At 36.4% G+C, this 27,942-nt stretch overlaps 1 protein-coding gene and 1 long non-coding RNA gene across 3 annotated transcripts in view; one reads left to right on the plus strand and one right to left on the minus strand.

Moving 5' to 3' along the window:
* The window catches only part of LOC118598699, a 219,314-nt gene extending 191,684 nt beyond the window's left edge, over positions 1-27,630 (minus strand). The window contains exons 1-77 of one of the 2 annotated variants that reach the window (XM_036211660.1): positions 27,314-27,630; positions 24,582-24,676; positions 24,292-24,310; positions 24,142-24,178; positions 22,093-22,215; positions 21,699-21,898; positions 21,500-21,603; positions 20,743-20,855; positions 20,398-20,646; positions 20,216-20,290; positions 19,898-20,133; positions 19,485-19,575; positions 19,226-19,369; positions 18,946-19,148; positions 18,748-18,857; positions 18,313-18,425; positions 18,027-18,203; positions 17,915-17,946; positions 17,153-17,250; positions 17,020-17,042; positions 16,912-16,933; positions 16,628-16,655; positions 16,459-16,537; positions 16,231-16,377; positions 15,938-16,149; positions 15,744-15,844; positions 15,550-15,668; positions 15,293-15,469; positions 15,175-15,206; positions 14,985-15,082; positions 14,625-14,647; positions 14,526-14,547; positions 14,407-14,434; positions 14,229-14,313; positions 14,006-14,152; positions 13,630-13,841; positions 13,424-13,527; positions 12,974-13,086; positions 12,710-12,886; positions 12,595-12,626; positions 12,412-12,509; positions 11,144-11,166; positions 11,031-11,052; positions 10,919-10,946; positions 10,746-10,830; positions 10,517-10,663; positions 9,972-10,183; positions 9,783-9,886; positions 9,464-9,582; positions 9,209-9,364; positions 8,843-9,057; positions 8,650-8,735; positions 8,421-8,557; positions 8,205-8,330; positions 7,943-8,133; positions 7,766-7,854; positions 7,355-7,482; positions 7,139-7,266; positions 6,933-7,050; positions 6,249-6,467; positions 5,968-6,138; positions 5,378-5,527; positions 5,222-5,286; positions 5,004-5,133; positions 4,480-4,565; positions 4,257-4,386; positions 3,724-3,914; positions 3,517-3,607; positions 3,304-3,427; positions 3,049-3,230; positions 2,130-2,285; positions 1,907-2,043; positions 1,064-1,194; positions 891-985; positions 598-811; positions 178-200; positions 69-90 (exon numbers count right to left, since the gene is read on the minus strand). In XM_036211660.1, the coding sequence (XP_036067553.1) occupies positions 69-90; positions 178-200; positions 598-811; positions 891-985; positions 1,064-1,194; positions 1,907-2,043; positions 2,130-2,285; positions 3,049-3,230; positions 3,304-3,427; positions 3,517-3,607; positions 3,724-3,914; positions 4,257-4,386; positions 4,480-4,565; positions 5,004-5,133; positions 5,222-5,286; positions 5,378-5,527; positions 5,968-6,138; positions 6,249-6,467; positions 6,933-7,050; positions 7,139-7,266; positions 7,355-7,482; positions 7,766-7,854; positions 7,943-8,133; positions 8,205-8,330; positions 8,421-8,557; positions 8,650-8,735; positions 8,843-9,057; positions 9,209-9,364; positions 9,464-9,582; positions 9,783-9,886; positions 9,972-10,183; positions 10,517-10,663; positions 10,746-10,830; positions 10,919-10,946; positions 11,031-11,052; positions 11,144-11,166; positions 12,412-12,509; positions 12,595-12,626; positions 12,710-12,886; positions 12,974-13,086; positions 13,424-13,527; positions 13,630-13,841; positions 14,006-14,152; positions 14,229-14,313; positions 14,407-14,434; positions 14,526-14,547; positions 14,625-14,647; positions 14,985-15,082; positions 15,175-15,206; positions 15,293-15,469; positions 15,550-15,668; positions 15,744-15,844; positions 15,938-16,149; positions 16,231-16,377; positions 16,459-16,537; positions 16,628-16,655; positions 16,912-16,933; positions 17,020-17,042; positions 17,153-17,250; positions 17,915-17,946; positions 18,027-18,203; positions 18,313-18,425; positions 18,748-18,857; positions 18,946-19,148; positions 19,226-19,369; positions 19,485-19,575; positions 19,898-20,133; positions 20,216-20,290; positions 20,398-20,646; positions 20,743-20,855; positions 21,500-21,603; positions 21,699-21,898; positions 22,093-22,215; positions 24,142-24,178; positions 24,292-24,310; positions 24,582-24,676; positions 27,314-27,342 (8,758 nt within the window). In that variant the 5' untranslated portion in view covers positions 27,343-27,630. Of the gene's footprint in view, positions 1-68; positions 91-177; positions 201-597; positions 812-890; positions 986-1,063; positions 1,195-1,906; positions 2,044-2,129; positions 2,286-3,048; positions 3,231-3,303; positions 3,428-3,516; positions 3,608-3,723; positions 3,915-4,256; positions 4,387-4,479; positions 4,566-5,003; positions 5,134-5,221; positions 5,287-5,377; positions 5,528-5,967; positions 6,139-6,248; positions 6,468-6,932; positions 7,051-7,138; positions 7,267-7,354; positions 7,483-7,765; positions 7,855-7,942; positions 8,134-8,204; positions 8,331-8,420; positions 8,558-8,649; positions 8,736-8,842; positions 9,058-9,208; positions 9,583-9,782; positions 9,887-9,971; positions 10,184-10,516; positions 10,664-10,745; positions 10,831-10,918; positions 10,947-11,030; positions 11,053-11,143; positions 11,167-12,411; positions 12,510-12,594; positions 12,627-12,709; positions 12,887-12,973; positions 13,087-13,423; positions 13,528-13,629; positions 13,842-14,005; positions 14,153-14,228; positions 14,314-14,406; positions 14,435-14,525; positions 14,548-14,624; positions 14,648-14,984; positions 15,083-15,174; positions 15,207-15,292; positions 15,470-15,549; positions 15,669-15,743; positions 15,845-15,937; positions 16,150-16,230; positions 16,378-16,458; positions 16,538-16,627; positions 16,656-16,911; positions 16,934-17,019; positions 17,043-17,152; positions 17,251-17,914; positions 17,947-18,026; positions 18,204-18,312; positions 18,426-18,747; positions 18,858-18,945; positions 19,149-19,225; positions 19,370-19,484; positions 19,576-19,897; positions 20,134-20,215; positions 20,291-20,397; positions 20,647-20,742; positions 20,856-21,499; positions 21,604-21,698; positions 21,899-22,092; positions 22,216-24,141; positions 24,179-24,291; positions 24,311-24,581; positions 24,677-27,313 lie in introns of both variants that reach the window. The other variant, XM_036211676.1, reaches the window with a different exon arrangement.
* Positions 6,398-7,363, plus strand: LOC118599255. The gene is made up of 3 exons (XR_004948554.1): positions 6,398-6,527; positions 6,945-7,071; positions 7,141-7,363. It is a non-coding gene; the product is annotated as an uncharacterized LOC118599255 (long non-coding RNA).
* Positions 27,631-27,942: the final 312 nt, after the last annotated feature.

Raw genomic sequence — 27,942 nt, forward strand, 5'->3', positions numbered from 1 at the left:
CCCAGCAGCCAATCAGAATCGAGTATTCACCCAGACCATGGTATAAAAACATTTATTAAACCCCTTACCGTTGGCTACAACTACTTGGCACTAAAAAAAAAGAAGCAAAAGAAACATGGTTAAAGAGCTTTATCTTCAAACAACCTATAAAGTACGGTATATATAAAATAACATTACCTGTCTGTTGTATGTGGTGCTGTCTAAAATTAGAGGGAAAAAAGAGATTATTAGTCATTAGTCATAACTGTTTGTTAACCTTCTATACTTTAATATTCTTTTAGTGTAAAAGCATTTGCTTTGACTATTTATGAAAAAGGATTTCAGTTTTGCCTAAATTTTTGAGTTTTTAGAATAAGGATGTAGGCCTTATTAAACTAACCAAATATAATTTTAGGACCTACTTTTTTTTATTTTTGCAGTAAAGTTTTAGAGAAGACCTTTTCTGGTCGTATAACTGACCATAAAAGGTTCATAAATGTGTTGTTTTAGCAGCAAAATGAGCAAACAAAAACCAGATTTCTGAGACTAGAGATCAATGAAAGAGAACATTCTGCCTCCTCTATCCCAGCAATGGTCGACCGTTGACTTAGACCTCACCTATAGTAGTGGATATTGGTGATGTTGTGGAACTGTTGTACACTGGGGAGGGGGTGGGGTCAGCTTTGCCTCCCAGGATGCCTAATCCTAGAATATTAAGCTGTGACTGGTATTGGTTTCTGATCCAGGTCTGCACCAGTGCTTGGTTTTCATAGGACTTCAGATCTGGCAGGTTGGCACCAAGAAGACCTTTGACTTCATTTACAGTTAGAGCCTGTGGAGAGCAGAGCATTTAACAATGATGCTGTGAAAAATACTTATGGAAACAGAACAATTCATGAAACAAAACTGACCAGAACAACATTCTCATCCAGACCGCTGAATGTGGCCAGGTCCATGTTAACATCGGAGGCCACCAAACTGCGAATATAATCAACATCTGCACCTCCTGTAAAAAAATAAAAAGGGCAGATATTAACTTTGCTTTGCCTGTGTTTGAATAAATGTTGGTTAAATGTTTCCATACCAATATAAGGTTGTGCGAGCTGGTACGAGGTAACGGAGAGAGGACTGATGTGAAACGCCACAGTGGCGATGCTGTAGAGCTCTTTCTTTTTCTCAGCGGTGCAGCTGGACACGTCTAGAGCCTCAGCTTCTCTGCAGAACACAGTGGGAATAAAGCAGATTAGAAAAGAAAAATCTAACCACAAATGTGTCCATCTTGAGCCCGATTCACTCTGGTGTGAGCATCAGAAGTAGTTCTTCTCAGAGAGTGAGCAGTGCGACTGTCATGAGTCCACCAACAGAGGGAGCCATCTCCTGAGGCCTCCTCTCCTCACACTGTATCTCCCATCAACCACTGCTCCTTAAGCGTGGACCTTCCTTCAGCTGTTCCCCATTTAGCAATCTCCTCCACTGTATTTAACTTGGCACTGAGCTCTGCTTAGTGCGAAGTCTTGTTTGTGCTACCTGACAAGCATTCTGAGCAGTTTCCATTTACAGCCTCTCATGTGGTTTGACACTATCCTATTCCTGCCCTTGACTGCTCTTGTTGGTGATTAAACACTATTGCATAAATTGAAGTAAGCACTCTCAAGATGTTTAAAAGACAGGATAAAGTATTGTTTTGTTTCTTTATCTTTATTGTTGTTAATTTGTCTTTGTAAGTCAACAGTTTTTTGAAAACACATTGTATTTGCAGTATTTATGCATTGTCTTAAACTTTGGTGATATTGTGAAAATTTGTAGCTTTCTTCCCTAACATGAAGACAATATTTTTTGCATATGCCATCTTTTTGGGAGAAAGTTTTAGAACCACATAAAGGCCTTGATATAACAAAGTCCCCAAAACACACTCTGGATGTCTTACTTGAGGCTTTGTGAAGAAATAGTCTTGATGTCGCTCACATCCAGAGAGCAGAGGTTGGGTCCTCCAATGACGTTCAGCTCCGCTCCACCAAGACTATTTCCTTCCACAGCCAGGTACTTATTAATGATGGCTTTAGCCTGCAGGAAAACAAACACACCTCAATTAAAAGTGAAGCTCAAGAAGCATTAGCACAATCACGATGTGTGCAACTCCATCTCCATACCAGGCTTGGGTCCCACTGTCCGTTTATAGAATCCATCAAAGCAGCAAGAGTGTCAACTCGAGTGATAGTCCATAGCTGGATGTCTTCAAGAGTGGCCACACGGGACGCTGCTTTCAAGACCTGAACCTCGTCTTCTGGAATGATGAAGTTATCGCCCTGAAATCATACAGTAAAATGTCTCAGTTTGCTGCTGAACAGACAGAAAGCTAATTATAAATGTAGGGAGCAAGAAAAACAACTGTTGAGAGCACAACACAGGAAAAACCACAAAGCCCATTTGATTCCTTGAAAGCATTGTGACAAAGATGAATATAGAATGTTTATGCCATCCTAAAAACAAGACTGAATGTAATACTTTGTTGGTTGGTTGGTAATAAGATCAATTAGTTTTAATGGACAGTGCATGTTTTGTAATTATGCCCTGCACTGTTTTTTTTTTGACACACTGGAATTGAAACAAATTAAATTCTTCAAACTTGGTTGGTATAAGTGTTTATTCTTTAAAGTGTTGCCATGTCAGAAAAACTAAACATGGAAGATAAAATAAATCTTAAATAAATCAGTAACTTAAAGTTTAGTTTAGATTTCTTGACTGTTGGAATCTAAGGATTACTACAAAATATTACATTGATTTAGAAATTGTGCCAAAAAAACATAGATGCTGTCATTTCTTCAACTTTAAAAATAACAAATTGGTTGATACTGCAAGACAAAAAAAAAAAGTTATCCAAGTGAGGGCAGTAAGAAGCACAATTTAATTTTTAGACATATTCATACAACAACATTTTCTATATATAAACCATGTTTAAATTCATTTTTGTCCAATGTTTTTCTAATAAAAACACCACTTTTTTACTTGACTCACTCAAAATGGTACATATCACTTTTAACCAGTTTCATATAGAGGATCATTACTCACCTCTTTCAGTTTCTGGAGAACAATCCTGAGGTATTCCTCCTCATCCACCTTTTCTGTGATGGCATCCAGATTGTCTTTGACGGTTGAAACTGACAGACAGTTGTTGAATTGATTGACGCTATAGTCAAAGGGGAAGGCGGGGTCACTGATTGTGACCTGTGTGATTACTCCAGCTGTGCATTCTGTGAAAAGAGTCAGAAAAAATGTAATCAAGAAAATATACAGAAAGAGACACATTTATAGAGGCAAACTGACCTGCAGTTTGTTCTGAATCACTTGTGATGGACTGTCTTATCTCTCTCTTCAGTCGCCTCCTCTGTTCTCTGCTCACTCCACCAAAAACTTTCAGGAAGTACTTCAAGAAGTTACGCTTTGTGTCCTGCAAGTAAAAGACATTTACGAGCTCCAACTTGATCCTTCCTTCATGAGACCTTCCCTTCTAAACACATGAATGCAGGTGTTACTCACTTGATCAAAGCGTAGATAGAAAGATGAAGGCAAATACAGAGTAAACATCCCAAGGTCTTTTAGAGTCTGTTCATTCCATGTCGAAGGAACTCTGATCAGGAAAAAAAAAACAAATTAAATGAAGTTTTTAAGTACCCTATAGTCTTTGAAAGATGCAAGATTTTAGTTAGTAAATTTTTGTATTTCAACTAGCTGCAGTTTTCATACCCATATGGTGTATTTCCATTGGTCAGAAGGGTTACAACTGCAGATGTTTGTTCAACATTGAGATCTGGACAGTTTTTAAGTCGTTCCAGTATGGATGGATGAGAGTTTTGGATGTAGGAGCCATTGAGCATGCAGCACATGTTCCCCAAAACTGATACATTGTCCTCAGTCAGACTTGTGCTGTTTATTCCCTTAAAGATGGAGGTGGTGAAAAATCAATTTAAAGCTCTGAATTGATACTCAGAAGTGTAGATATTTGCTACTTTGCTGCAAAAACCTAAGAACCATAAACATTTTGTCATGAGACAAAGTTACTGGGGAGATAAATGAGTTTTCTGCAAATGTAGTACATAGTATCATGATGATTAAGTGGTTTTTATGTAAAAGGAAAATACTTTTGCAACATCCAATGAGTATTCACAGTGTCATAGGTATGTGTGTAAAAAAGGAGATTTGTCAGCATTAACCTTCAGCAAAGTATTTCAAAAAGAAAAAACTTTAAAATGAGTGTAAGATTTGTTAGTGTTACTCACCAAGCAGCTTTTTGCATTGTCAAATAGATCAGTCTTTTTGTAGCTGAGGACCGGAGAGAAGACTGAGAAGTCTGCATGAGCCAGTTCTTCAAAGTACGATCTGCAGCTGTTCTGTGGCACCAGAGAGTAACTGTACACAGGAACAGAAAATACAACACTTTAGTGAGTCATTATTGGAGCACAAATTTGTTTTCATAATTCAAAAACAAAAGAAGATTTTTACTCGTAGTACAGCAGCACATCTGGAGGATAGAGGGAAAAGCTGGAGGAATCGGATTCTTCTCTGATATGGTTGTACATGCAGGTCAGCTGTTGGAGAGAAAACAGAATTCAGCATTTCTACTATAAAAAAAATACAGTTAAATTAGAAAATAAGTCAGTTTTTGTAAAAATATATGAATTTATAAACATAATGGAAAAACTAATTAATCTGGCAACTTTTAGGGCGTCGTACGACTTGTTTTAGTTCTTTATACACAGTTACATATATGTTTTTCAGAGGTCTTCAATGAACACAAGAATTAGTGTAGCAACTTATATAACACGTCAACAGCCTTTGCCAACTAAAAAAAAGTATTTTATAATACCCATCTATCAAGATTTCTGAGAAGATTTTGTCATTGATCTACACTTAACCATATAATTCAACAGTTTTTGGCATATAGATAACATTTTTCCACAAGTTGAGACTTTTTCTGCGTTATAAGTATGTGCAGACTCATACCAGTGAGACCTCTACTGTCTCACCTGTGTCTCCTCCAGTGTGACTTTGTCATTGCCTTGTCTTCGGCAGGCTTTGATCAGCTCTCTGATCTGCTCCCTTCCTAAATATCTCACTCCTGTACATGTGAATCCTTGGAGCACAGATGAGGACAAGCTGCACAAGCACACAAACACAAAAAATTACAATCTGAAGTCTATTTCAGGAGTAAGTCTGACTTTTAAAAGTCCTTGTTAACTCTCACTTGTTGGGTCCTCCAAGCACAGCCAGGGCAGATTCTGTTGACATCTTATCAAAGAACAGCTCCACCTAGCAAAAGTTACACAACATGCAGTTCATTATGAAAATATTGATCACACAGCCGACACATCTGACTTGAATAACAAATGTGTATCCCTACCTGCTGGGGACTCCATTCTTTGTTGTTAAGCTTGATGATGGTGCTGCTGTCGTTGGTAAAGTGCAACAGGAAAACTCGAGGGATCTCAGCCACAAATTTATCTGGAATGTTCTCTAATATATTTACACTGTTGGGGTCCAATGATAGAATCTGTAAGAAAATAGTTACATGTCCATTTTAGAATGATGGTGTTTTTTTTTAAATTGTAGTTTAAAGGATATCCGACTCTAAAAAACAAGCAGTTTTCTGTTTTAGGGACATATTTGTGTAAAATGGGGGTGTCACAATAACCCACAAAACTATTCAAACTCATGGAAAATATGTTTATGTTTTGATCACACCCAGTTTTTCAGCTCAATTGATGACAGCTCAAAAAAGACAGTCAATGGAGGAATGTAAGTGTTAAAACATTGTCATTTATCCATTTAACTTTTGTTTATGTTTAACCCATTTATGTCATGTGTCGCTAATTCTAAAAAGTGAATCCAAAAAAACACTGAATAGTTTTTTATATATACATATATATAAAAAATTGGAAAACACTTCAGGCAAAAAGGGGTTAAAAAGAAACGTATTTTTGATTGTCGTACCTGTGCAACAAAAGCCTGCTGGACAACCTGTGGAGCGGATGCCAGGTGTGCCATGACTGAAGGGTTTCTGGATGCAGCGATGAGCTCTGCCCCGCTGATGCTGCTGAACACGCCGGCGGGTAAGCCAATGAGAAGTGACCCCAGGTTTTGGAATGAAGATGAGCTGTTGATCTGATAAGAAGTAAAGAAGTGTGTTAGGCTAACAAATGGAACTCTTTTACTGGACAAATTAATTTGTTTTCCAAAATGTTAAACCTTTGTGGGAAATTAAAGAAGAGTACCTGCATCATCCCTGAAAACAGCAAAGCCTGAACGATGACCTTGGCTTGACCTTCACTCCAGTGAGGCACATTGCTGAGAATGTGAAGGGAGTCCTTCAGGTCTGAAGGCTTTATGGACTTTATCTGACCCACGGACAAGCTGGAGCATTCATTACCCAGAGCAGCAATGATTTGGGAATTGATATTTTTACCAAAATTACTGGCTAAAGCAGCAGCGATCTACGGAGGCAAAAGAAGAACAAAGATGTCATCATTCCCACACAAATGTGTGTCCAGAAGGTAAAACCTTTGACTTAAACATTCACCTACACAACAAGTGAGACAAATAAACTGCGGATTCATTAACATAACCTGTTAGCATTTAAATCATAAATCATGTAATTGTCCTTTCCAAATTCCTCACGATGATTTCTACAGAAAATTAGAAACACAACTACCAAAATATTCTAACTTGAAGAGCAAATACAGCAAAAAGAAATCTTTTTTTGGTCTGATTTTAAATGTAAACTATTTGGCCTTTCTTTTTTTATAATTATTATACAATATAAACCTGACCAATGAGCTTAACATAATAATAAAAAAATGTATTTGCTGTGATTTGTCAGCTTCTAACCTTTTTCATTTTCATACTGACTGATAAAAGTGCATTACTGCTCTAAAAATGTTCCATATTGCTTTCATTACCTGTGGATCCAGGTCTGTGCAGACTCCATTGACATTTTCCAAAACAGTCAAACTTTCTGGTGCGTTGAGCTGGGTGAAGACAGGACCAGGGGCAAAGCACTGCCCCAATGAAGGAAGGCTAGAAAGGAGATAAAAGCAGGTCGTATCACATTCAGGATAGTATAAAGTTCTGACTGAAGTTCTGATTTTAATAGCTTTAAACTTACAGGAGTGGATTGAAGTTTCTGTCTTGCCGATAAACCAACTGAATGTAGTAAATTATGAGGTTCAGATCCACGTCGGACTGACTGAGGAGCGCAAGATTCTGAGGATTCACTGTGAAACGCTGCACATCCTGAGAAGAGAAGAAACATTATGTTTATTAACAAGTCATTTTCTACTGATCTATAAATATTTAAGCACATTTGAATTAAATAAAGAACCTGCTGAGATCCAAATGACTGAAGATCCTTGACAGTGAGGAAAGAGATGAAAGAGCCGATGTACTCTGCAAACCAGGCTGTGGAGTTCAGATCTGCATCATTGCTGTCGTAGCACTTTGGTGCTGTTGCTGTAAGAAAAAAGAAAAATCAAACATATTGTGTACTAATGATCAAAGTAAAACAAGCAAAATGTTTTTTTCAGTGCACAAATAAATTGTTCTCAAATCCTTAACACTTAAAATATTCATATTTTCCTGTAAACTTTGATATCTATATAGCTAATGAATTACACTTAAAACTAAACATTTAAAGAAATTTAGTTTTTCTTTCTTTTTGGCATTTCCAGCCTACTGCTATGGCCTTTTGCCTATTATATTAAGACCGCCCTGCTATAAAAAAAAAAAAACTGACCTGATGACAGGTAAACCTTGATGGTGTCGTACACGTCTTGGCTGGTGAAGTCAGAAACAGAGTAGTTGTAGGAACCAAGAGCAGAAACACTGAAAAAACACAGAATAAACTTTTAGAAGAACACAGATTTTGTCATTATCTTAACAGGAGCAAAGATTTGTACATAGAAAAACATACATCTTCTGGAAGGCCAAGCATGAGGCGTTGATTGAGGTGATTTGGCTGATCTGAGTCTTTGTGAGGAAGACCAAGTAGTTGGGGAGACCTCGATCAAACCAGGCGTTAACCTCTGACCTGCTGGAGCTCCTGAGAGCCATGGGCCAAACACAAGGCAGAGTTCTCTGTCTCACCGGCTGTGGCAGAGACTCCTGCAGAGAACATTCAGGTTCAAGTCTTTCTGCTTTCATGTTGTTTGGTGTGTGTTTGTGTTTGTACATACAGTCTCTAGAAACAGTGGTATCTGGAGGTAGCTGCTGTAAAGCTGACAGAGCTGTGATTCTTCTCCAACAACATTAGTTTGACGCAAGAAATCCCCAAGATCTGATGGAGGCATGGAGTTTATCAGCTACAGGGGAGACACAAATACAAGAAATGTTAGTGTGTTTTTTTGTATAGTTATTTCAGTGTCCTCCAGACAGCTTTCATGTCCACACACCTGTTGCTTTCTGTCTTGAGGCATGAGGGACAAGAAGGTGGTCAGGTTGGGGAACTGGAATCCCATGAAGGAGCTCCTCAGGAAACTGTAGAAGCTCACACTGTAGTTGTCACCATAGCAACGGAGAGGGGACGGACCTACATTGAAAAGTTTTAAGGTCAAGATCAAAAAGTTTTAGGTTTTTCAAAAAATACATGTTATGAGTTTCCCGTCCATGTGATGCATTTACCTTGAAGAGCCTGAATAATTTGGTTTTGAACTTCTCTCTGTGTGTCATTACTCAGAGATGAGATAGCCAAGTCCAGAAGTTTTACACTGAAATGACAAAATAAAACATTTGTATTTTTATCAATTATGAATGCTATAAAAAAAAGTGTAAATAAAACAGTATAAAAAGCTTTTTTTTTTTACTTGACACTTACCCCTGCTGCTCAACGCTGCAGTTTCGTCCTGCCAGTATATTAAAGTATGGAGTCACATGGTAAGATGCTAAATTCACCAGCAGGGGGCGCATTCGATCTTGGAGCCACAGTAACACCACAGCATCACTGACTGATGGACTGGAGAGGTTTGCACGATCAAACACAACCTGCAGCATGGCTGACCTCACAGTGGAGGGGAGAATGTTTTCATGACCCTGCAGAAAAACATCAGAAATGCATTTTCTTTAGATGTGTAGGATGACAAAGATCTTCTATTGCTGCTGTTTTGCTTTTCGGTTGAAGTGACATCATTCTTAACACAGCATGCTCTTTTTATTTTAGTTTAGAAATTTAGTCTAAGCTTACCAAGATAGTGGGTGAGAAATTATCAAAGAAGGAAGCCAATTGTTGATCAGGGACATAACTCATCACCATGGTGACCTGCCCTGCAGATGTGAGCTGGCCAGGTGTGGCAGCTACCTCTGCAAGCTGTCTGACTGACAGCAATGGCAGAACGTCCATCTGCAAGAGCAAGACAAAAAAAAAAACAAAAAACAAAAAAAAACCATGAGAAAATAATCCCCCAAAAATTATAAAATCAAGACACAATGATCTACAGACCGCAGAAAATTGTGGGTAGAGCTCTTGGATATCTCTTAAAGACAAGAGGACAAAAAATCCTCCCACGTTGTTCAGGAGCCACTCTGTGCTGCTGTTGAGGTTTAAGATACAGCCAGGATCTGAAGTAAAGAAACAAAACAAAAAACTAAATGATATAAGAAAAAAGTTCACTATTAATACTTTATGATAACTTGATACACAGGAAGTTTTCTTCTTATAAATGCATTTATAAAGGTACCAAAAGTGTCTTCTTTAATGTAGACATTTAAAAAATACTAATACATGTGAGCAGATTAATGAATAGGTGTGAAGTGCTCACCTGCAGTGTCATTTCTCTTCAGGTAAATCTTGATGAAGTGTGTGTACACGGGAACTTGTCTAGACAGACTCATCTGTGGCTGAACGTCACTCAAAATCTGCAAACTGAGCTCAGAAGTTGGATCACGTTAACACAAATCATGTGATATGGTGTGACAGAATATATAGAGAGTCTTGCTGCACTGCTTACATGTACTGGTAGGAGCTGCACTGCAAATTCTTAGCAGCCAGACATGAGAGGAAGTTGCTGGAAACAGCAGGTAAGAACGGACGAAGTCGGCTGTTGAACCACAGCTGGAGCGTGGACGGATTGTTCAGAGTGTTGTTGCTCAGCAGCTCCAGTCGGATTTCTTGAATGCTGTCTAGAATCATGGAAGCTGAAGGACTAGTGAGGGTGATTGTCTACAACACATAAAAAAATATTTTTTAATTTATTAAGGTTAATATAACACAGTCAAATTAAAACGTCTTTTTATAGTAGTACAACCAGATCAAAAGGCAGAACCTTCATCAGCCTCCATTCCTTTTTTTGGAAGATTTTGAGTCATATTAGCCCAAAAGATACTTTTGTCTTTTCTTGATGTTTTAAAGTTTATTTTTGTAACACCAAGACAAAAAAAAAAAAATGATGATTTATAAATTGTGTAACCTTTTAATCTGTTTCTAACTGCCCTCCTGCAGTAACACAAATTAACACAAATGAACATAAAAGAAACCATTAAAAGGAATTCATACTGAGTTGGCCAGAAGATCCAGAGCTTCATCCAGCACCCCAGAAGCTTCAGAGAGAAGAAGCTTCCAGACTTCCGTGGACCTGCCGGAGCTGGACGATCGACCACACTTCATAATCTCTGCCAGATCTTGTGTGGTTAATGCTGAAAGCTTTACAAAAATGAGGAAGGTGAAGCATTACACTTAGCAGGAACCATTAAAAAATACAGGTGTTGATCAGATATGTTCTTACAGAAGCACAAGCAATCTCCTCCACAGAAAAGTCACAGAAACGTCCGCTCATCTTCCCGCTGCTGAGCTGAAGCTGAAATTCTGTGCTATGGATCAAAAGGACACAAAAGCTGAAACATTTTTCTATTTAATATTGAAAGAAAAACTGTGAGATTCTTGAAATAAAAGTCATACCTATTCACTCCAGTGCAGATATCGGACTCTGAATGAAAGATAACACCATAGATGAATGAATAAATAATCAATAACACATTGTTCAACGTCCAGACTTAATGAACACACTTACGGTTTGCTGTGACAGCGTTGCACTTGGGGAACAGAAACACAATCCTGGTTTAAAGTTTTTATTCACAAAAATATCTGAAATGTCTGAAAATATTTTAAATTCTAAACAATTACCTCTCCACTGTATATGGCACAACCTGAAATACAAAAAATAAAAATAAGTTAGAACAAAATATTATAAACACTGTACATTCTATGTTGTGCTTTCAACCATTTTTTTTTATTATTTATGCGGCTGAAATTAAAAATCTGCAAAGCATTTCAAGTACTAACATATAGTTCCATTAGCAATAGAAAATTACAAAATAAAACCACCTAAATTTAGACCTTTAGTGTACATTTATGACATTTTTATTCTTTTTTATTTAAAGAATGCTACTCAAATTGAATATTTTTCTATTTTGCTAAAACTAGAGAATGAATCAAATTAATGCTGGTAAAAGTACAAACCACAACCACTAAAGAGGTGGCTGTTAAGCTACATTAACCCAAGAACACTTTCACTATTAAAAGTTACACCATCACTTTTGCCGGGTTATTTTTACCAGATATAGTATAACCAATAAAAGTATTTATCATAAAAAAATAGATCAAAATATGACAACATGTGATAAATCAGAGTAGTTTTTCTTTATTTTTTAACTGTGGTTTATGTAGCAAAATGGAAAATAAAAGCAAAGGAAGATAATAAAAACTGTGGAAAATTGCTGAAAAATTAGTAATTGAGAAGAAAAAAAATCCTAAAAAAAAAAAAAAACAATTATACTGGAGACTTGGGCCCAATCTGAATTCTTCCCATCTCCCTAGCAATTGTCCCTCCTCTTCCGTTTGAAGGGGAAGTTTAAGTGTAAGTTTTTCCAGAATTATTATTTTTAAATTCGACCCTCCAAACGGAGGGATATAAAGTCCTCCCCCATGAGGGTAAACCGCGTCGCCCTGAGAAGCGTTTTTCTTCACGTAGATGTGCATGAACCACAGAAGTTTACATTTAAATGCAAGTCATGACTTTTTGCTGCAGCATGACCTTTTTGAAGTTATAAAACCGCTGTTGCGTATATTCAGGAGCTGGAAGCTAGCGGACTGGCGATTATTGATGACGTCATCGACGAAAGTGAGGTTCGAAATATGAGACACTATTTTGTCAAAACTCTCCGTTTGGAGGGACAAATGAAGGAGAAGGGAAGAATTCTGATTGGGCCTTGGCCTTTGGACCACCCATTCCTGAGACATGTGAGGTTTTACCCAGAGACCATGACTCTCAGAAAAATGCAACATATTAAAAATCCTGTAAAAACCTTTGCTCAGGTGAAAACCACCCAGCGATAGTGGTCCAGGGTGAAACAAGAAGGTTATGATGAATGTTTATCTGATGAATCTCTTACCAGATGGAATATTCTTAGAGAGGTCATATCTGCTGTTTGTGGCGGCTGTAGAAACATCCAGAAAACCTGTGGCTGCAATATAGTCAAGTCTAGTGAACCTAAAATATTGAGAAAAAGTAAAAATAATTATATATCTAGCTTTTTATAATATGAAAAATATAAAACTGAAGATCTGAATCTTACAGCGTTTTGTATGAAGAGCAGGAAAGATCCCCCTTTAAAAAAGAAACAAAAGAATCATAATTTCCTTGTCAAAAATATTCATATTATAATATTTTCAAAACTGTGAGATGTTTACCATTTCCAGGAACACAACAAGGAATGACAGGAACTCTGTAAACTTCCTCTCTCTTGGAGACTCAGTGAAATAATCAAAGAGTTTGTTGATAATGACGTCTGTGTTTGGCAGAGTGGGATGTTTCAGCACCAGCAGCTCTGCACTCTGCTTTGGACTCAGAACACTGAGAGCCTCCATCTGAAATGAGATCATTTCTTAATAAACAGGGAAGTGTCATAATAGATGAAAAAAGCATTTTCATTCCAATCAAAATGTGAAGCTCACAGGTCTGAACTGTGGATTCAGATCAAACATCTCGCTGACAGACAGAAGCTCAGAGAAGGATCCCAGGTTGTCCATCAGCCACTCTGCACTGCTGTTGGAGGCAGACACACACCCTGGAAAGATTTTTTAAAAGGTTTTTACGTTTTCTTTTAAGACAGCAAACATTGAAGACAATTTTAAAAGTTCGCTATGTAATAAATTATTATTTTTGACACATTTAATATTCTTATAAAAGTATAAAATCCTTAACAAATCTGGAGTTTATAAAAAACAATTTACAGTTTTTAAAATTACACCTATAAGCATAAAAAAAAAATTAAGATTTCCAGCAAAAGCTTTAATTTAATTTGACAGCTTCTCCTTTATATGAGAGGGCAGATAGGGAGAAAATAACTTTTTCTTCATGTGTTTTCATGTATTTTTTGTATGTGGGTGCAGAAGGATACACACCTGCTGTCTCATTTCTGCTCAGGTAAATCTTGATGAAGTTTGTGTACACAGATGATTGATTTTCAAAAGTCATCTTCTCCCAGACTTGACTCAAGCTCTTCAAACTGAGTTCAGAAATCACATGAATGGGATAAAATCAATGCACAAAATTCATTAGATATATATATATTTTTTCTCTTAAGTAATTGTAATTCTGCAGTTCTTACATATACTGGTAGGAGCTGCACTGCAGTTCCTTTGTTGCCAGACATGAGAGGAAATCAGTGGAAACTGCAGGTAAGAACGGATGAAGACGTTTGTTGAACCACAGCTGCAGCATGAAGGGATTGTTCAGGGCGTCTGTGCTGAACAGGTCCAGTCGGGTTTCTCTGATGCTGTCCAGAATCACAGACACTGAGGGACTGCTGGGGTCAAAGGTCTACAACACAATAAAATAAAACAGTTTTCTAAAAATTTTCCTTTCAATTTTTAATCAACAAAATCTAGGTCAAATTAAATTACATCTTTTGGATTAAAAAAAAATATATGAACCAACATTTTAAATTTAAAAGAAAAAACGAAAATGTCAGTAGATAGTCATACTATAGCGGGCAGGAGATCTAGAGCTTCATCCAGAACTCTGGTGGATTTAACCAGGAGAAGCTTCCAGACTTGAGGGGATCCACTTGAGCTGGAGGATCGATCACACCGCAGAATATCTGCAAGATCTGGAGCGGCTAACGTTGAGAGCTGTTAAAAATAACAAATTACACATTGAATGTGCAGTCAAGCATGCAGCAGCTGTTGATCTGTATTTGTGTCTTACAGAGGCACAAGCTAGTTCCTCCACGGGGAAGTCACAGAAACGACCATTTATGTGTCCACTGTCCAGATGGAGCTGAAGCTCTGTGCTGTGGGTCAAGACAACACCATGTATCTTTTTTTTGCAATATGATATTTTTTTAGGGGTAACAATTGTAAAAAAATAAGAAAAAAAAATCTACCTGTTTACTCCATTACAAATTGTTGTCTCTGACAAAAAAGAAGCAAAGGATTTCAATTTGTTTGCAAAAAAAGAACAAATACTTTTACATTTAACTCATTATATAGTAAAAACACTTACCATTTGTTGTAATAAAATTACACTTTAGGAAGAAAAAAGGAAAAATTGTTAATTATTCAAATAAAAAAAAAAACAACAATATAAAAATCAGATTATTACCTTTCCGCTGTATATAATGCAATCTGAAAAATAGGAAAGAAACAAGTCAAACAAATGAAACATAATTTTTACTTACTTAAATTTTACAAAAGCTTGTTTAGTCTGTAAGCTGTTGCTGATGTTACCATTGATAAGTCATAATTATGAGTAATAGCAGAAAAAATTTTTTTTGTCAAACTCCATCTAAAAATACACAGTATTTATTAATGATTAGAATTTACTTAATGTTGCAAAGAATTGAAGTGTTAGTTGCTAGTTAAGTGTAACTGTCATTCAGAAAACTTATACATGAAAGCATTAGGATGCCATTACATCACAAACGTTCTGCACAAATCTCTTTATTGTGTGTGAACTTCTTACCCGTTGGTATGTAGCTGATCAAAGCCACTTTGGTGTCCATGATAGATGATGCAACATCAGGAGAAGATGTGGATGAGGTGTTGTCAAATCTGGAAAACCTGGAATATTGACAATTTTATCATTAAAAACATTTGACATCTTAAGTATTTGAATCCTTGTGATTTAAGAAAACATCTAATTCTAAACTCACAGCGTCTTGTATGATGAACAGGGAAAATTTGCCTATATAAAAAAAAGAGATTGATGAGTATTTGATACAGCTGAGCTGTTTTTTTTAATTAAGAATTAGAAATTAAATAGACATTCACCTTTTCGAGAAACACAACAAGGAATGACAGGAACTCTGTAAACTTCCTCTCTCTTGGAGACTCAGTGAAATAATCAAAGAGTTTGTTGATAATGACGTCTGTGTTTGGCAGAGTGGGATGTTTCAGCACCAGCAGCTCTGCACTCTGCTTTGGACTCAGAACACTGAGAGTCTCCATCTGAAATCAGATCATTTATTCAATTCAGACATATTTTCTATTTTAACAATTCTAAACTTTTGTAGATGTTTAAATCTTACCGGATTGAACTGTGGGTTCAGATCAAACATCTCACTGACAGACAGAAGCTCTGAGAAAGAACCCAAGTTGTTGCTGAGCCACTCTGCACTGCTGTTGGAGGCAGAAACACAACCTGGACCTGAAACAATTCAGAAGAAACTGAATAGAAACTCACTTTTCAACAATAACAGATTTCTTTTTATGAAAGCAGTACCTGTGTACGGTTCTGACAGGAAACGGAGGATGAAATCCTTCAAGATCACATGCTGCTGTTGGAATGTCATGTCTCTGAACTGATGACTAAACACCTGCACACTATTGATGGAAAAATGTGTTAATTTGACTTTAAAATTTCACAATCCAGTTCATATTCAACATGTAGATTACACAGTATATGTTGTTCCTTACATCTGCTGGAAGGACTGACAGCTGAGGTTCCTGCTGCTCAGACACAGCAGGAACATTTCTGAGGCAGACGGCAGGAAGACACTTAAACGCTCGGAGAACCACAACTTGACCACGCTGCTGTCCATCAGCTGTTGGTCAGTCAGCAGGAAGACCCTCATCTCCCCAATGACATCCAGAATCTCAGGCGCTGACGGACTGACCACGTCCACAGACTGATGCAGACACAATTCAACATTACATTTAAACTAGGAGTGAATGTTTAGCAGCTTCACAATATTTGCTGAAGCTCTGACCATGTTAGCCAGCAGGTCCAGAGCTGGATCCAAGACGTTGGAGAGTTTAGTGAGCAGCAACTTCCACAACACTCTGGAGCGGCTGCTGTTTCCGGGCAGATCACATCTCAGGAGGGAAGCCAGCTGATCAGCTGCAAAATTCTCCAACTGTGGAGAGGTGGAACTTTGTTTTCTTACTTTATCAATGACTAAATGTTCACATTTACATTTAGTTTATTCAATAATCACCTGTGCACATGCATATTTGTCCAGAGTAAAGTTACAAGGAACATGGGTGGACATGTTCATGTAGAATTCCAGGTCAGAGCTGTGAAAATAATGGAGAACGTTTGTGTCAATGTAAAGTAAATTATTAGTCAGGAATATTTTGAATTTTTAAAAATATATCATGGGATACCTGTCAATGTCTTTGCAAATGTTTGTGCCTTTAAGGAAAGAATAACAATTAAAAAAAAATCAATATTGTTTCCCTTTTTCTCCAATTGAAACATAACATGGTAACATAATAATAATAATAAGATTCCATAACAAGCTTTATTAACACATAAACAAACATTATTAATGTGTTTATAGGGTGCTAGTGAGACATTTATTAGTACAAAAAGCTGAATAAGTTTTATTCATCTTATTATTATGGTTAAAAAAATAAATAAATATATAAAAAAAACACAGAAGCCTTACCATTAACTTGGGTTTGTGGACACTGTGAATCATAATGGTGAAAGTGCACATTAAGACATTAAAAAAACGTATACTTTTACATTTTAAGTAAATAATATAAAACCTCACCATCATGTCCTTCGTCACACAGTCTGTTTTAGAACAAAACAAGAAAGTATTATTTCAACAAAAATTACATGCTAGTGTAAAACAACCAAACATACATTTGAATTAAATTCAATTAAATTGATAAATTACTTACGCTCTGGTACAATATTGATCAAATCACTGATCAAAGCCCAGACAACTGGTTCCCAGTCTGGACGCAGAGACGGGATGACATTGTATAGTTGATCCAAACTAAAAACCAGAATAACGTGTCAAAAATAAAAGAAATACAGTCAGAAAATAATCCAAACAGAGTTGATTAAAAAATATATTTAAAAATAAGTCTTAGTTTACCACTTTTTACTTCATATTTTCTACATTTGTTCGGGATTCTGAGCTTGTTTAGTCATGTTCTGTTTTTTCCTGTCAGTCTCACCATGTTCAGGTTAAATCATTCACAGCTGTCTTCATTTAGTTAATTAACTTTAGTGTATTTAAATGTCTGGTTTTCAGCTCATCTGTTCTGATCTGGTTTGGTTCTCCATGGTTTTGTCATGTTTAAGTTTATTTAATAGATGAAGTTTCTGCCACAAAGTCTTGTCTCCTGCGTTTGGGTCCTACACCACCATCCCTGACAACATTACTTTCCCAGAAATCCCTTTATAAGACAAACTGGAGTGTAAAAAAATAATAATAATAATTTATAACCAAAGCACCTTACAAAAACCTTTAACTAGCTTCCACCTAAAAAAATGTTTTAATTCTATGCTTAACTTTATGGCAAGAAACAACTGTCCTCTTTTTTTTAAATGGGGTGTAATGCCACTTATTTCCAGCAGATGGCAGAATAAGACTTTTTGATTTTCACAAAGTAGCATCTTTCAGTTTACAACCCGTTAAGTGTGTGTGTACTTACAGAAGTGTGTAGACGCTGCAGGAAGAGTTGATCTGAAAAATGTGAGTATTTTACAATAAATTATCCAAAATAGGGAAGTTTCTTGAATTATTACCCTGATCAAACCTGTTACCTTCTGAGCAAGTTCGATTACAAAGTGCAGAACTTCCAGCAGTTTCCGGTCCTCTGGTGACTCAATCAGATAGTTAAGCACATGACTTATGACCACATCTCTCTCTGGTGGAGTACGCAGAGGCAGCAGCAGCATCTCTGCTGTCTGGTTTGGAGTCAGAAGATGAAGAGCTTCCAGCTGAACAACACGGAGAAAAGAAAAAAAAAAGTTATATGGTTATTGGCACTTACTTTTTAGAGGGTAAACTTCTTACTAAAAATAACTTGTTCCAGTTATGGAAACTTACTCCAGAGAAATTAGGGTTGAGCTCGTAAAAGTCAGTGATGGAGGCAAACTTTGAGAAGAAACCAACATTTTTTTCCAACCATTCTGCGCTGCCGTTGACTGAACAATTAGAGTCTGAAACATATTACAGCAAACCAGATACTTCTTAAATTCAGTAACATAGAAGCTTAGTGTACAAAAAGTACAGTTTACTTTCAAGCAGATTCAAATGTCTTAACAAAAAACACTGTTTATGATGGTCTTTAAAATATGTGACTTAAAAACTATAAATTTGAAATCCTTTTTTTTTTTGTATAATAAGCCTGAAAACACCTTTTTTTTCTCCACAAAAGTCATTGAAATGTTTAAAATGTTACACATACAGCAAATAATAATATTGTATGTATTTTTTGTTGCAGATTGTTTTGCTTCCATGCTTGTGTTGTGGATTGCTCACCAGAGATGTTGTGTTGCTGCAGGAAAGAATAGATGAAGTATTTATAGATGTTCTGACTGTACATGGGGTCAGCCTCCATGAAACTCATGTATCCGCCCAGTGCTGACACTCTGAAAGCAGCATGTCAGAGACACAAGTCAGGAGGATCACATCCACACACAACAACACACAACCATCAACACACAGCTGTGAACTCACAGGGTTTGGTAGACAGGACAGGAGAAGTTCTTGCTGCTCAGACAGGAGAGGAGATCTGGGTGGACATCCGGCAGGAGGGGCAGCAGCTTGATCTGGAACCAGAGCTGAATGAAGTCGGGGTCCTTCAGGTGTTCCTGGGTCAGAGATGGAGCTTCTCCCTCACCAAAGATCTCCTTGATTTCAGAAGACACTTCCTTGAAGTTCTTTAAGACAGGATGAGCATTTGAAATTGTTCCGTCATTTCATGAGATTTGTTAGGTTAGTGTGGCTGCATACTTACAGTTTTGGACAGTTCTTTGATCAGGGAGTTCAGACGTTTGGTCAGCTCCAGAATCAGCCTCATTATTGTTTCCTCATTCAATGTCAGGTTTGTGCGAGCAGCACAATGCAAAACGTGAGCCACATTTTCCACGGCATCAGTCAGCTGAAACACCACAGTAATCATCAGAAACTGAAGTTATCAGAAGGGGGGGGGGCTTTTTAGCTGCTCAGAGGAGACTTAAATAAGTTCAATTAGCAGAACAGGAATGAATTCTCACCCCGCAGTGGGTCTTATCAAGAGTGATACTGCAGACATCCTGGATCTCTGGGTTTTCTGGAAACTCATTGTCTCCAGGATTGTTCAAATGACTAAAAAGACAAAAAAAAAGTTTACATATTGAAAAAAAGAGACTCTACAATATAATGTGAAACATGAAAAAAGCACCACTCCTATAAGAATGATTGAAATATATATATTTCTTTGGAGTTGTACTTCAAAAAATAAGGTTTTGAATGTTTTGTCATAAACATTTACCTAATTCATGTTCATGTTTTTTTTAAATACATTTTAAAAATACAAGAATATACTCTACATTAATCTATTGACATCAGAATTTATTTCTGAGTTTGATCTTATTTTCAACACTGAAAGGAAAGAAAACAAATTTTAACTAAAAGAAAATTGACTTACAAAAGTTGTTGAAAAGCAAGTTTGATGTTTTTATGATTCAGGATTTCATTATTTGAGATAAAGCTCTGAAGCACTGGCAGGACAACCTGCTGGTACCAATCCTCCACATTCGTCACATCAAACTGTGGCTCCTCTGGAACTTTGTCTTTAGGCTGAAACATGTCAGCCAGTTCAGCCAGAGTCCAGTTGAGCAGGAACTGAGTCATCGTGGCGCTTCTAATATCAGATGCATTTCTCTGAAGGAACAACACACACGCAGACGTTTAACCCCCGGCTGCTCCAAACTCAGCATAGATGTGCACGTGAGGTTTACTCTACCTGACGCGTGAAAGAGATAAACTCATGGACGAAGCTCCCAATGGGTTTGACCGCCGTCATGAATCCATTTAAGATCTGAAAGAGTCAACAAACGCTCCTTGTTTACTTTATCTGTAATATTTATGCAACTAAATCAAAGACAGTGACTGTTATTCAAATAAACATTTGCATCATTTTTCAACCTTTCTGAGCTTTTCACGAGGAGACTGGGGGTGTGGCTGATGTGAGGGCTGTGTGGTATAGGAGGGTGATGGAGTTGAGACTGCAGGTGTTGTCCAGTGGTCACCTCCAGCGTGAGCTGTGGATTCAGGGCCTCCTCTCAACAAACTGTGGAAGATCAGGGACAGGGTGCCATTTTCAAAGCTTTCCACTTCAGGCCTCATGAGCAGCTCTGCTTTTTGTGCAGGAGACAGCAGGTGAAGCACTTCCAGCTATGAGTGAACACAGAAGGAAAACATTTGCAGATGTTAATTCCAAAATAAAGGTTAAGAATCGATGTTCCTTCTTCATGGATCAGTTCGACTCACTCCACTGAAGACCATATTGAGAGCTGAAAAGTCCTTCATTCTGGCCATTGCTCTGAAGGCACCAAAGTTCTTCATCAGCCACTCCTCACTGCTTTCCTCTGGGTCTGCACAACCTGTAAACGGATCACACACTGACTGAGGCTGCAAATGCTTCTGTCTTCACATCATGCAGCCTTGCTATCAGCATATCCTGTATCCCAACATCTATTGTTTTTTATTGAGCAATGGCACAAATGCTGAACACCAGAAAAACAAGAAAAAGGTTCTGAAGTAGCAATCAGAGACTTTTGAATGAATTTGCAATGTGATTAAATTCATGGTCTGGCAGCTTTAGATGATAAGAATTATTTTTTTATTGCTCCAAATGTGTCCAATAAGATGGCATACAAGGTGCCTCTTTTTTTATTTTTTTATTACGACAATAAAGTTGTATATTTTTAACTTTAAAATTCATGTTTGTTTGTTTTTTTTTTGGTGGCCCTAATACTTCGTCGCAGTCCAAGAATAACTCTTTTGTATATTTTGCATTGGTTTAATTCTGGAACAGTTATTAATAAAGAAGTGTAGGGTGAACAATATTACAATAAACCTCATTTCTTGTTGTTTTTTTTTTTTTTTTCTGGTGCTGCCATAAAATTCCTAACTAGTTTTACAAAAGTTACATGGGTTTCTTTTGAATTTAAAGTTGTGGCTTTTTATGGTTCTTTAGTGGTTTTAATTTCATTTTTTTTTTTTAAAGTTCAAATAAAGACCTTACCATAAGCTCCGTCTCCTGACAGGAATGGATACATGAAGAAGGTGTAGATCCACTTTTGCTGAGCTGGATTCATTTCTGAGTAATGCTGACTCAGCTCCTTTATCCTGTGGAGGAGATGATGCAGGTGGAAAAGAATCAGGAGCTGCTCCCGCAAAAAAAGTGAAGTTTTATAAAAAAAAATAAATAAAAGAACGCATACACAGTCTGGTAAGTGGAGCAGCTGAAGTTCTTGGTGCTGAGGCAGGAAAGAAAGTTTTTGGTTATAGATTTCAGCAGCGGTTTCATCTTGACCTCCAGCCACATTTGGACCAAAGCTTCATTCTGGAGCGGGTCTGCTCTCCCGTTTAACTCCAGTTCTCCCTCCAGAGACAGAAGCGGCACACCATTTAAGCTGGATTTCTGTGACAGAAAAAAATAACAAAAAAAAAAATGACAAAGAAAACTGGAACAGTTGATTTTATTTGAACAAGATTATTAGTTGTTGTACATTCTAAATCAATGACCAATAGATCAAAAACATATTTTAAATCAGGATTGGCATTGGCTGCAGCTGGAACCTTGTAGAAGGTTACTTTATTTTGCTTTAGTCATACCATGAAAGTGTAAATGTCCATGGTGCCTTCAAGGACTCTTTTTAGCCTGTGCATGTGGTCTCTGCCGGTGTCTGTTGGAGGCAGCCCGACACACTGCAGGAAGTGAGATGTCGCATCCGGCTCCTTTAAATGCATGACAGAAGAGATTAGGACCACACAAACAGGTCAAAAGCATTCGACTCGTTCCAAAACTATCACAGAGAAACCACAATGACGACTGAAGGTCTCTACTCGTGACTAAGTGGACTGACACACGAGTTTCAGCACTTTAGAATTGTCTATTTGTTGACTCAAAATGTATATTTTAATGAAATGTTTTGATTTTTTCTCTTAATAATTTAAAGATTATTTTATTTGATTTTTCATTGAGTTAAACAAAATGACATGAAATATTATGATTAAAGTGTGTGGGCAAACATTTCATGAAAATATCATATCTGCATTTCAAACCTCTGAATAAAGTTTCCTTTTTAAAGTTGCACTAATTGTGGATTAATCCAGTTCACCAAAGTATAACTTTTGCTCTAATGCATAGCTATACAGTTTTCTAATAATAAAACTAAATTAAACACAAAATGTTGTCAATATCTGTTTTAAATGACAAAATTACACTTACAAAACACCTAAGCTCCAAAAATTCTGTGTTACCTCCACAGAACAGCCAAATGTTTTCTTTACAGCTGTAATAATGGTTAACTAATTATTTTTACTTTTATATTATCTTTTTATAGTTTTTTTTTTTTTTGGACATTTAAATAAGGATGTAGACAAGTTCAATAAAAACAGAATCAAGGTGAGCAATAGAAGTGACTTTAATAGAAATAATTCTAAATCAAAACTATAAAAATAACTGGAGTTCTGTACAGTGAATGGAAATATTTGTAAAAGTTGAAATACTTCACAGCAATGTTTTAATGAAGGTTAAAATGTTCGAGTCGGTGTTTTGTTGTTTTTACTAATCTTTGATCTCCAATAGTTGACCACATGAGGACAGAAGTGACTCACGTGTGTTAATCAGACATCCAGACTGAGTAATTACACTGAGCCCTGATCTGGTTCATTAAGTTTACTGTGAAAAGAGCTAATGAGTATCTACAGGAACAAAGCTCTGATGATGTTTAGACTCACGCACTCAAGAATTCAGATGGTGTTTCTGATAAATCTGTACTTGAAGGGAAGTATTTCTGTCATTTAGCTTTCTGCTGAGTCATGCCTTCTCAGGACCTGGCGTCCACGTCTGCGGTTATATTACCACAATCCTGCTGCACTGGGGAACTGTATGTGTGTATAGTAGGAGTGTGTATTAGCAAGAATTTGACGATACGATACGTCACACGATACGATAGATATTGCAACATATCCCAAGACTGAACATTTTTTCACCTTTTTTAAAGAGTTTGTCTAAGAAAAAAGTAAGTCATACTAAGTAGTATTCGTTTTATAACCACAAATCTGCCAGGCTGACTCAACAAATGAGAGTCAACATTTAACACAAGCTGGTTCTCGCGAGATCTTGTTGTTCGGGTGCGTAGTAGAGTTGATCAAAGTGTGCCGTGCTGCCAACTAGTGGTTGGGAGTTTAGGTGAAAAATAAAATAAGACTCACAAATAATTAATTATATATTGTCTTGTCAACATTTTGAATTGATACAAGTATCGGCAAATGAAATATTGTGATACGTCACCGAATCAATATTTCCCTACACCCCTAGTGTAAAAGGTTAGCGTGGGTTTTAAGAGGTTAAAATGTCTCCATTCATTGACTTATCATCTGATCTTGCTTTATGTACAACAAATAAATAACTTTATTTCTACAATAAAAAAAGAACATTTGTTTGAACACTTTTAAAGCAATAAAATCGTTAAATCTTTTGCAAACATAACCTCTGAATCGTGTAATTAAAAAATACTTCACTTTTGCTTATCTGTAAACCAAATAGAGGTTTTGATTACAGTTTAAATGTCATAAAAGTGGCATTTTTTTAAATAATGTTTCACTTGTGGTTATTCTGTATATTTGTTTAGAAAAAAAAAAATCAATAAAACTCACCGGATCGCATGAGTTTCTTCTTGAACATGTTGGATTTCTAAAAGGTTTCCAATCAAAAACAAAGACATTAAAAAAACAACAACAACAACAAAGTGCATTGTCACGGATGTGTTTTAAAGAAAAAAAGAGTTTCAAAGTGAAAGAACATACCTAAAGGCAGCTGATCCCACTGTTAAGAAGCAGGAAAAGAGTCAGAAAAAAAGAAAATATGGCAAAAAAAACTAATTCCAAGTACTATTTAATATTCTCAGTATTAAATGTTACAAATAAAGTGATCAGGGATACGTCTCATCGTCACAATGAAGACAAATGTACCAATTATGACAAAGATGACCTCTCTAGTTGTCACACAGAAAGGAGCACACATGTATGTTCTATGTCTCTGCGCTTTAAGGTGTAACTGATGGTGTCTCACATTACACAAGTAAATATCTCCTTACCAGAGAAGGTCCCCAAGTAAACCAGTAGGAAAAAACAGTGTAATTTCATAACGCAGGAGGTCTCATGGGACGGGGGGGCTTTGAGAAGAAAGTTACTGAGGAGAGAACAGAACAAAGAAGATTAAACCAACATTGACTGATAGGATTCAGCTCAGATTCAATATTTAATAGATTCGATTTATGATACGCCTCTTAATAAAAATGTGAAAATCACTATTGATATTCTGGGCTGACCGGGTGTGTCAAAGGTAGCACAACAAACACTGCTGTCACAAAGTTCTTACGTAATGACGTAATGAAGGTTTTGAAAAGTTCAGAGATTGATAAAACAGAAATAGTCTTTTATCAAGGAGTGCCCATTTACCCTGTCTGTCCACTTCGGGGATAAAAGAAGTCAGGGAGTGGCAGCCAGGTATTTTACAGTTGATCTCTCACAGATGCCTTCAACGTAACCATATCTGAATCACAAACAATGACGTTCCAGCACAAAGACTAATGAAACTTCACCATTCAGCTCCGAACAATGAGAAGAAAAGACTCCACAAAGGTATCTGATAAATGTGTTGTGAAACGGTACCAGAACTGCATTTTTGATGTCGCAGAATTTTGTTTTTCTTTTTTAATCAGATTAAGACATAAAATGTGTTTCTATTTGTGAGGGCTATTGAAGAGATGTGTAGAGGTAATGAGAACTCAGAACATTCTATGGAAGAAAAATGAAAAAATCAGCACATTTTATTTTATTTTATTTTATTTATTTTAAAACTGCATCTTGCTCATCATAAAAAAATGCTTTTTTTGCTTCATTTAAAACTGAATTGTTTATGTTCTTATTCTTACATACAAAATATGAAAAAATGGAGGATTGACGATCCCTTTAAAAGGCATACAAACCATTTTTTAGAGTATTTAAAAAAAAATCCCATTTAATCTATCTTGCTGGAGGTATCAACAGACTTTCTGCAGTTTAGAAATAAAAAAGAGATTAAAGAAATCTAAAACTCTTGCAGTTAAATCAAATGTTGATTTTTAACTTTCTGCGTTTAATTTTATAGCTTTCATTTATTTGTACTTTTTCTAGTTTTCTTCAGACCACAGATGAGAAGTCAGATGAAACTTCAACTTAACATTTTGTGAACATTCAAACAAATGAAAAGCACGAATATGTAGATAATCAATCATTAGGATTAGTCATTTCTGCTCAATGTTTGACTGTTGCCTTTAAGGACAGAAACGTCTTTATCTTACAAACTGCTTGTTTAAAAAAATGTGACCACCGGTGGAAAGTTTCTCATCAACATGACAACGTCAACACATTAGTGTCAACACAAGTAGAATGGAATCCCAGAAAAAAAGAATTTTAGTTTTGTATTTATTATAATAATTATCTTAAAAAAGACCAAATAAGACTATGTACTGAGTATATTCTAAATTTGATCGCATTAACTATAAAAACAAAAGTAATGTGCAACCTGTGGGTTATTATTGGTTCATATCAATCTCCATATTGATGTGACAAGTTCAATGTTTACCTAAGTTCACTCATTCAAACATTTGCCAGGCTGACCAAAGAAAAGTCTCTTTGTTCTGATTCTTTATGACTAATAATCTATTTTCAAAGATTCTATTTATGAGAAGAGGTGTGACACTGTTACGAAAAAAAAAAAACCCTTTTTCCTTTTCTGATGTCCACTTCTAAAATCATTCACTAAAGATAGAAAGATAGATAGATAGATAGATAGATAGATAGATAGATAGATAGATAGATAGATAGATAGATAGATAGATAGATAGATAGATAACATTCCTTTAAATATAACATTTTCTCTGTAACGTTTTTAAGACATTTTCAGGAGATACTTTGATCCAGAAATCCAAATTGAATAAAATATATTTAAAACATCAGTCAGTATGTTTTTCCAGTGCAGGGATCTGCAATCTTTAACAGTAAAAGAGCCATTTAGGTTTATTTTTTACTGATCAAAACTTTGTAGGAACCGCAAAGTCTTATTTATGATTACAATTTATTTTTCATAATAAATATAAATTATGCTTCTTTCGTGGCATGAATAAAAGCAGAAATATTAAAAGAAACTAGCATTTTCTCAACATATCAAATATTTTTTTACTCTTGACATTTTTTACGTTTAATAAAAAGTTGGTATGATTTCCTTTCAAAATAAAAGATGCCTCGTTCCAGATTGGATCATTCCAATGCAGCCCCAGATAGCATTAGATTATCTGTGCTTTAAACTAATAAAGGATCAAACTTTTTACCAAATTTTTGTGTAGTATTTGAAATTGGAGTGTTCTGGAGGAAGCAAAGAGCAAACAAGGCCTCTTCAAGTCAGCAGGGATGTAAAAACATTTACGTAGTTTATCGTAGATTTATAAACTTAAATGCTAATTTTTTTATTTTTTTATTATTTTAACACTATTATTTTATATTTCTTTAGCCAGAGAGCCAGTATGCAGAGATAAAAGATCCACAAGGATCCGGAGCCTCAGGGTGCAGATCCCTGTTGTAGTGTAACGCCTGACAGTAATGTTATGATTCTTTAGATTAACAATCTGCTAGTTTGTAGCCAGCATATATCGAGTTTCATCTAAACACAACTCAGCTTTTTTCTACATTTTCCAAAAGGGCAAATAGAGTTTACAGAGTTCTAAAAACGAATAAAAAAGCAAAACAAAATTCAGATAACTGAAATAAAATGTGATGAGTTTCTTACCGATTTCTGCTTGAGGTGTCAGTCTTCATCCGCTGTGCATGAATGTGAAGCCCAGCCTCTCTACTGACTCACCTGAGACACAAGTGTACCAGTTCAGGGTGTGTAGCCTTGTGACAATGGCACAAATGATGAGGGCTGACTCCTCTGAGCTGCAAGGGGGCAGAACCAGTGGACAAAAGAGATGTTTTCTATCACTGAAAACTGCACTCGTGTTCGAGTCTGTGTAGGAATCTGTGTGAACTGATGTTAACCCAAAATGAATAATCAAGAGGAGTGAATGAAAGCAGCCGCGCGAAAAACCTCAAATCTAGCACTATTATTATAACATTTCATGTCTGAACAAGCAGTTTTATCATAATTGTTCTTGTGTTTCATCTTAAGTGGTCGTAAATATGATTTTTCCCAGTGACACTGTCCTGGGAAATTGTGTTTCCACTGCACCCATAGCGGCACAAAACACCAAAATAAGGGTGAAGCACAACAAAAGATAAGAAGAGATTTCACCTCAGGGTGATCTCAGGGATATTTTTCCTAATAGAGCCACTTTCCTTGAAACCAAATCTGTGATTTAGTGATACACGCTTAAAGCCTGCTTATGGATCTGAGAATTCATTTGCATATCTGCGTGC

The sequence above is a fragment of the Oryzias melastigma genome, linkage group LG1 (assembly GCF_002922805.2).
Source record: "Oryzias melastigma strain HK-1 linkage group LG1, ASM292280v2, whole genome shotgun sequence".
Taxonomy (NCBI): Eukaryota; Metazoa; Chordata; class Actinopteri; order Beloniformes; family Adrianichthyidae; genus Oryzias; species Oryzias melastigma.